General features: G+C 30.6%; 1 protein-coding gene across 1 annotated transcript in view; it reads right to left on the reverse strand.

The window, feature by feature from the left end:
- Positions 1-7,853: 7,853 nt before the first annotated feature.
- LOC113087091 (argininosuccinate synthase-like) overlaps positions 7,854-9,470 on the reverse strand; it is an 18,280-nt gene continuing 16,663 nt past the window's right edge. Inside the window, exons 13-14 of the mRNA XM_026255558.1 lie at positions 8,080-8,145; positions 7,854-8,001 (exon numbers count right to left, since the gene is read on the reverse strand). Coding sequence (XP_026111343.1) covers positions 7,953-8,001; positions 8,080-8,145 — 115 coding nt within the window. The 3' untranslated portion in view covers positions 7,854-7,952. The remainder of the gene's footprint in view (positions 8,002-8,079; positions 8,146-9,470) is intronic.

Here is a 9,470-nt window from a genome sequence, read left to right on the forward strand (position 1 = left end):
TCTTTATTTTTATTATTTTAAAATTTTTATTTCTTATGTAATATTATATTTTAGTCTACTTATTATAATTTTATATGTAAATATATACATATTATGTTTATGTAAAGCACTGTGTATGAATTTTGAATATCAATGACTCTGATCTGCTTTACCTTCTGTTATTTGTTGTTGTTAGTTATATTATTATTATGTATTATTCTTTTAGAAAAGTCTGAGCATCTTCATGTGACTGTGTGAGATATTACTATAAACCGATCAGTGAATAGACTGATGGATGCAGAGCTGTGATGAAAGCTGAGTTGAGCGTGTCTAACAGAGATGATGGTTCTGATGAGCTCCTTCACACATGTGGAAACATCTGAGAACATCTGGCAGGAACTGTCCGGAGACTCAAGTTAAAGACATTAAAATCGCCTTCCATCTCAGACCTGCTTATGCAGATTGGTTTTGTCAGCTGAATCCCAGGCGTACATATTTGAGCCATGAGTGTGAAATGTGAAACATAAGGAGATTCTGAACGTGTAACTTAATTATTGATCATCGGTTACTTGTAGATCAGTCTGGTTTGTAGCTTGAAATTTTCAATAAACCTGTTCAGTGCATGTTTTACCATGAACACATTCTCTATGAAACAAACCTAGTTTATGGTCTCGTTTCAAGTAATGTTCTTATTTTACAATTTTATTAGTCATTTGATTTACAAAAAAGTCAAGGCCATCTGTTCATCTGAGATCAGGATGAGTTTGTTTCTTCATCAGGTTTGTAGAAATGTAGCACTGCATCAGTGTCTCATCAATGGATGCTCTGCAGTGAATGGGTGCCGTCAGAATGAGAGTCTGATAAAAACATCCCAATAATCCACAGCACTCCAGTCCATCAGTGAACATCTGGAGAAGACAAAACCTGAAACACATCCAGCATTAAGATGATTTTAACTCAAACACATAGAGTCTATAATCCAGAATAACACTTCCTCCAGTGAAAGTAAAATGAAGAAAACTTTGAAAAAGTAATGAAAATGAATACAATCAAAAAAAGTAAAATCTTGAAAAAGTCACGAAAAATGAATAAAATCGTGAAAATGAACTATTTTTAAAAAGTCATAAACATTTTATAAAATATCTCAAAGGTTATGAAAACCGAATAAAACCTCAAAAAGTCATAAAAATGAATAAAATAATAAAACATCTAGAAAAAAACCATGAAAATGATTAAAATCTTTAAAAGCCATGTAAGTTGAAAAAAAGGCATAAAAATTTATAAAATCATGAAAAAATCAATATAAAAGTGAAAAAAACATTATAAAATCATGAAAATGAACAAAACCTTGAAGAAGTCATGAAAATTAATAAAATCATTAAAAGTCATGAACATTGAACAAAACCTCAAAAAGTCACGAAAAAATGAATTAAATCGTGAAAATGAACACATTTTTAAAAAGCCATAAAATTTTATAAAATATTTAAAAGGATATAAAAATGAATAAAATCTTGAAAAAGTCATGAAAATGAAATAAATCGCAAAAAGTCATGAAAAATGAATAAAATAATTAGAAATGTAAAAAATCTAGAAAAAGTCATGAAAATGATCCAAATGAAAAAGTCATCAAAAATGTAAATATATATATATATATATGTATAAAATCATGAAAATTAACAAAATCTTGAACAAGTAAATAAACTTTAATTCAATCTCAAAAAAACTCAAAAGGTCATAAAAAATGAATACAGTCGTGAAAACGAAATTAAATATTTAAAAAATCTTGAAAAAGTCTAAAAACAGAAGAAAATGTTAAAAGTGCTGAAAGTTTTAGGCCTATCTCTGGATGAACTTCTGCTTGATCTCGTTGAGGGCCAGTGTTTGACCTGAGCGATCACACAGTCTTCAGACTCACACACACACACACACACACGCTGTATGAAGTACAACATCTCCACAGAGATCTTGGTTTTCATCCAGCTGTTGACCTCAGGCTCCGGATCTCACATGAATCTCAGATCTGCAGGAGTGACTGTGGCTCTTCTGCAAGCAGTTATGACTGATCATATATCCACACAGTTCCTGCATGAATAATGAGTGTGAGACCGAGCGCCCAGCACATGTGTGTCCAGCACAACTCAATCACCGCTTTAACACTCATAAACTACATCTTCTTAAACTAATATTGATGAACTTCCTTTTCACTTAAAAATAACATATGATGACAGAAGATGCATCGCACAGGCTCGGTACAGACTCGATGACTCCGAGGCCCTGCGGTCAAAATTAGGGATGTCCTGTGTTCCTCTGTCTCCTGCGGCTGGAGGTGTGTGTGTGTGTGTGTGTGATCATTGTGTCGCTGTGAGGGAATCACAGGTAAATGCAGGTGTTTGTGCACTTCTCCCAGCATGCTCTGAGAGGGACACACATTTCCATTCAGCGTCGTCCGGTGATTACAGCAGACGAGGAACACACAAACATCATTTACACTTCACTTACACTTCCTTTTTCAGGAAACGCATCACAATAATGACGTCTCATTGTTAAATATCAATCCAGTTTAAAGACATCATCTGCAAGAAAAACACCGAAATCAGATTTGATGGATCTTAACTAGTGTATTTTTTATTATTTATATTTTAAAATAAAAATTAATATAAATAACTTATTTTTATTACATTCATTTTTTCCAAGTATAAATATCTTTATATTTATTTTTTTTAATTAAATTATTACATTTTTAATTGTTATTATTATTTTTAAATAGAAATATGATGCATACTTAATTTTTTTAAATTATATTTATTACATCAATTTTTTTAAGTACTATATTATACCTAAGTATAATAATATAAATTATTACATTTTAATCTTTTATTGGTAATTATTTTTATTTTTAAATAAAAATATTTAAAATTATTACTTATTGTTTTATTATTACATCATTTTTTTCCAAGTACAAATATCTAAATATAATAATAGAAATTATTACATTTTATTTTGTATTATCAATTGTTTATTTTAAATAAAAACTTTATTTTATAATTTATTACATACATTTTTCCCCACACACAAATATCTAAATATTATAATCAAAATTATTACATTTGTAAATGTTTTATTTTTCATTATTTTATTAATTATTTTATAATTTTAAATAATAATCTTAAGAAATTTTACTTTTTTATTAAATAATTTTTTCCCAAGTACAAATAATTCAATATGCTTTAATCAGCATGCATTTACTTGAGATGCAAAATAACTTAAATAGTTTATTTTTCTGAACACGTTCAGATATTTGTTCTTGTTTTAAACAAACTCACTTCCTTTTGATCAATTTCTCATAAAAAAAGACTTGATATAAGAAGTCATTTCCATGCATCTTATTTAAAACCAAATAAAGCAAATAAGGTAAATACTTTTTGTGTGTGTGTGTAAAATTTTAATTGCACAATTTGAAAGCATAAACAATGCATTAAATATTTAAAAACAGAATGTAAAATGCATTAAAATGTATCAAATATTAATAAATAACCAGCAGTTTCTGTAGTGGTGAAGTGTTCGATGACTGATGGATTACTGAGATCGAACGATGATCCAGAGACTCTAGAGACAGAAAACAGATGCATCACACCAGACAACATTTCTCTACGCTCTCTGGCCTTTTCACATGTTTATGTAAGAATCAATTCAGTGGAATTTAATACATATAAATATGAATTATGCAAAAAATGATGCCATCCATGCTTGTGATGTAAACCAGTGAGATCTTTTTCTCCTCAGAAGATGTGAGATGTTCTGGAGGCTTGTGAAGATCATTCCTCCGCTGAGGAACAGTGAAAGTAAAGCTCCTCAAAAGATCCTGAGGATCAGATTTGAGACTCTAAAACATGATTGATGGAGAATCAAGTAAAGCTGAGCTGCTTCAGTCCAGGAAGAGTTCATCTGGAGATATTACTGACCTTATTCTGACCTTTACTTGATCACAATCAGGAGAGATCTGAGTCGAGCTGAAGCTGGACGTCTGTTACGAGAAGCTGAGAAAGTGAAGGTTTGCTAATGTGGCCCTGCGCTGTGATAAAGAGCGATCGATTGAGCTGGAGATGAGGGTCTCCATCAGTCATTAACCCCCTCAGATGGACAACATTAAGCAGGAGGCAAAATATTTCTATTTTTCCATCAATATTTTATCACGTGCAAAGCCGGAAACAAAGATAGAGCAGCTTTGAGAGTAATGGCCCCCATCTGCTTTTATAGATCTGATTCTGCCCTTTGACAGGAACAGACGTCTGGAGACACACACACACACACACACACACACACCAGTGCAATGAACCAAAACATCACTGAGACAATAGAAACATGTTTACATATGTTAGATGGATATAATCAAACCTGTTTCAGTGTCAACAGAGTCAATATACAGAGAGATAGCAATATTACAAAACAAATACAGGTAATATTGCAAACGAAAAATAAATGTACAAACAATATGAATATGTGTAGTGATAACAAGCAAACAAACAAACAAATAAATAAATAAATAAATGTTCAGATATATACATGTATGCAGAAATAATAATAATTAAAATAAATAAATGTACAAAACTAAACATATATATGCGGAGATAACAATAATATAAATGAATAAACAAATAAATAAATAAATAAATAAAAGTATGTTCCAAAAATATATATATATGCAGAAATTACATAAATGAAAATAAATACATATGCAAAAATATAAATAAATAAATAAGTTAATAAATGTTTAAAAATATATATGCAGATACCATAATTAAAATAAATAAAAAGTACAAAAATATAAATAAATAAATAAATATGCAGACAACAATTACTAAAATAAAATAAAGAAATTGAATAAGAAAATGTAAATAAATAAAAAAAAAATTTTTCTCTTCTAAATGTACAGAGATAACATTAATATAAATAATAATATTATGAATATTTATGCAAGAATATTTATGCAGATACCATAATTAAAATAAATAAAAGAGTAAAAAATATTAATAAATAAATAAATAATCAGAGTTAATAACATATATAAATAAATAAATAATAATACATAATTTACTCTCTCTCTCTATATATATATATATATGCTGAAATAATAATAAATGATAAACAAACAAACAGAAAAAATATAATAAAATGAATTAATGAACAATTAATAAATGCTAAAATAAAGAACACCAACAATAATAACAAGAGCGCTGCTTTACACCAGTGTGATCTGAAAACCCAAGAAGTGGCACATTAGTCTTGCCTTAAACAGCCTTTTAAACCAGTCTAGCGTAATAAATCCTGGAAGAGAGCAGATATAGCTGTGAGATTATGAGCTCATGTCCATCCCGAGCCATTAGCCTGAGCTCAAACCTCCTGAGCATCTTAACACATCTCTCATCCTCCAGCCCAAATCTCTCCAACCTGCTTCCCAGAGACACCGAGCTCAAACAAGCGCTGCTTCTGTGTCTTCTCCTGCATCTAGATGTCTTTTCACCATTTAACTTTCCACATAATTGTCCGCAGACCCTTAATAGCAACAAGTGAAACGAGGGGCCTCTGTAGAGCCTCAGGGGCCCGTCTCAGGTTTCTATAATTGATGCTAATAAAGCCCTCGGTCAGGTGATGAGGAGAAGACTCATCTCAGGTTCTCCTGATTGACAACATGACAGCAGATCTCAACATCTCTGAGGATCACACAGCTTTAGTTCAGACTCAAGTTAAATATGAACTCAGAGAGATGAATCACAGCTTTGTTCAGAATCGTTCAGATCGGGGAGATCCACTGAAACCAGAAGAAAACCTTTTCATTACAGTAAAACAAACTACAGTAACAAACTACAGTATAGCACACAACATTTACGGCTAGTCAGCATTTGTTTTCTTTGTCTTAGCATTAATATCAGGGTGATTATAACTAATTAAAACATTAAAACATTTTCATTAATCAACATAAATTAAGCATTGTATCATTTTAATTTAGTTTAACTTGATGTACTAAAATAACTAAAACTAAAAGTTTAATGAAAATGTAAAAATAAAATAAAAACTATAGACATTAAAAAACTAAATAAAATGGCAAAAACAAAAAAATTATTAAAGAAGATAATAATGGAGAATATAATTTAAAATGGAAATTATTAATAAAAACTACAAAAGTATTTCAAAGATACATTATTAATATTTTAAATTCATTTTTTATTTTTATAATTTCCATTTTAGTTTATTTTATTTCACTTTTGTCTTTATTATTAATATTATTAAATATTTTAAAATAAGAATATTTAGTTTTTTTATTTTATTTCAGGTTTAGTTTTAGCAATTTTTGAACTTCAACTTAAACTAAATGAAAAAACTTAAATAAAATAAGCTTTAATTAATTTATATATGTATATATATATTTATTTGAGATATATATTTTAATATATAAAATATAAAATTGTTTAAAAAAGTTTAAGTACAATTTTAGCATGTCAACTATTATTAAAATCACACACACTTAAAATATTATTTATAATTTAGTATTTATTTATTTTATTTCATATATATTTAATTTGTGTTACTATTTATTTCACATAATAAAAAATGTTTTTAAATAGTTTTCATTTTACAGAGCAATACGCAGAAATGAAGCGAAACGCCAGGTTTTGTCCGAACAGAGCTGCTCTTTGTGTGACGTTGAGTGACGGACAGCAGAACAGCGTTAGGATTGTCTTTCAGTGACGACTCTTAATTCTCATGTCTTCCCATTGTGTCCCAGAATCCCTTGGGGCTGCGGCGTAATGAGGCGTAATTGAGGGAAGGTCACGGATCATTAATTCACCTGGTCGGCTCGCCATGCTTTCATACCTCGGCTCTGAGAACGTGAGACACAGGAAGCTGCCGACTCCACATCCTGTCTGTGCAACACATGATGTCACTCCAACAATGAGCTGAAACACATACCAAGCACATTGCATTCTGGGATACAGCATTCAGTCATGCATCAAATTCACCAAAAGCAATGACTTTGGTGCACTCATTTATTTATTTCATTCCCTTTTTTGTCTTTTTTGCAGTATTTGTTGCCGGAGAGTGAAATATCAGGATGCTTATCTGTTCTTTCTCTTGGCTGTAAAAGCTTGGGCTGAGAGGAGGATCTGCAATGAGAAGCTGATGATTTAAAGCTCAGGAAACAGCAGCACGGATCATTCACATCGGTCTTTGTTTTGACAAATTGATTTGTTGCTCATTTGTAAGTCGCTTTGCATAAAAGCATCTGCTAAATCCATAAATGTAAAATGCATTCATGTAAATGTGAAAGTGTAAACTGCATGAATGTAAAAGCATAAATTAAAATGCATAAGTGTAAAATGCGTAAATGCATAATGAAAAAAATGAAAAATTAATACGTGTAAATGCATGTGTAAATTCTTTAATGTACTGTAACATGCATAAAGGTAAATGCATAAGTGTAAATATAAATGCATAAAAGTTAAATGCATTAATGTTAATGCAAAAATTTTAAATGCATGCATATAAATGTGAAAGTGTAAACTGCATAAATGTAAAATAATAAATTAAAATGCATAAATGCATACATTTAAATGCATGTAAAATGAATATGTGTAAGTGTAAACTGCATACATGTAAATGCATGAATGTAAAATAAATGTATACATTTAAATGCATAAATGTAAATTCATAAATGCACTGTAAAATGCATAAATATAAATGCATAAGTGTAAAATCTATACATATAAATGCATAAATGTAAATGCATGTGTAAAATCATAAATATACTGTAAAATGCATAAATGTAAATGCATAAGTGTGCATAAATCACATGACAGACAAACTGAATTGGCGTGTTTTAGGTGATTTAATCAGATTTGATCAGTAACAGGCTGTAATGTCACAGGTACAGGTACAGTAACAGTTGATTGAATCACATGAATAAGCTGAAATGATCAGAGCTTCTTCTGCGCGGCTCCCTGCAGACGGTTGTGTTCCCGCAGTCTGAAACACAGCAGATCAACGATGAAACAGTCTGATCAGATTCAGAAGATCATGTTCATTCAGACTGGTGCTACTGACCTGACCGCATTGATCTTGATGAATCCAGAGGCGTCGCAGGGGTCGTAGTCGCCCTGCACATCCATACTGTGAGGAGAAAGACCAGATCAATAACTGCAGAAGAGGACAAATCTCCAACAGATAACAGAAATTACAAACTGAGAGAAAACCTGTCGGGAATATTAGAGACAGCAAAAAGTATCATCATATATAACGGTTCAAAAGTAGTGCTCATTTTTTGTTTTTAAAAGAAGTTTCTTCTGCTCATCAAGGCTGCAATGTTTTGATAAAAATACAGTAAAAATTGCGAAATATTTTTATTATTTAAAACAGCTGTTTTCTATGTGAATTTCTAATCAATTGTAATTTATTTCTGTGATCAAATCTGAATTTTCAGCATCATTACTCCAGTCTTCAGTCCAATGCAGACAGCAATCCCAGCATGCATCAGCGATACAGTTGACCCAAGATGGAAGAATGGATGATTATAAATATAATTCACTTAATATCAGAGATGCACAAAGTTGACCTCTGTTGACCTTTGATTTCGCCCACCAAAATAGGGGGGAAGAACTTGCCATTGCATTTTTTTTTACTTTTTATTTGTGATAATCAATAATTGGAAATTAATAAATAAAAAATAAATTTTAAATACATTTAGAAATATATAAAGCATGTAAACACACACACATACGCACACACATTTATATATTTATTACTATTACAAAATAAAATATATATAGAAAAAATTACTATATTACTTTAATTTTTAATATAGTAATATCACTTAATTACAGGATTAGAAATATTACTATATTTAATATAATACTATTGATACATAAATATATTCTATTAATGTGTGATTAATTACAAAAACATGTGTGATGAATTCATTTTTTGTAATCGATTGACAGCATTAATATTATTACATTATAAAATAAGAAATAATACAATACAATTTCGCAATAAAATGACCAAAAAATGACTGTTTAAGCAAAATAATATTACAATAATAACTACATTTTTACATTCTAAAATTAGTGTTTAATTTATTCTTTATCAAACATTAAACCATCAATCTTTTATTTTGACAGAGAACCGCGGGAGCCCTGGTCAGAAGAAGATCCCGAGCTAAACTCTCTCGTTCATAATGAGTTTCTTTGACGGGACGTTCTGTGCTTCACCGTGGCCTCGAGCGAAAGCACAGGGCGACCTTTCGACCGCACGCCTCCACGCTTAAAACACAGCTTCCTCCGAACGCTGAGAGGCCATTAGACAGATGGAGCTGTGCTCGGGTCAGTCTGAGAGGACACACAGGGGTCAAACCTCCATGACCTCATGACATCATCACACACATCAGACTCAATCTCTAGTGCTTTAAACTCACGCCTCACAGGAAACATTCCTCACGT

The sequence above is a fragment of the Carassius auratus genome, chromosome 5, assembly GCF_003368295.1.
Source record: "Carassius auratus strain Wakin chromosome 5, ASM336829v1, whole genome shotgun sequence".
Taxonomy (NCBI): domain Eukaryota; kingdom Metazoa; phylum Chordata; class Actinopteri; order Cypriniformes; family Cyprinidae; genus Carassius; species Carassius auratus.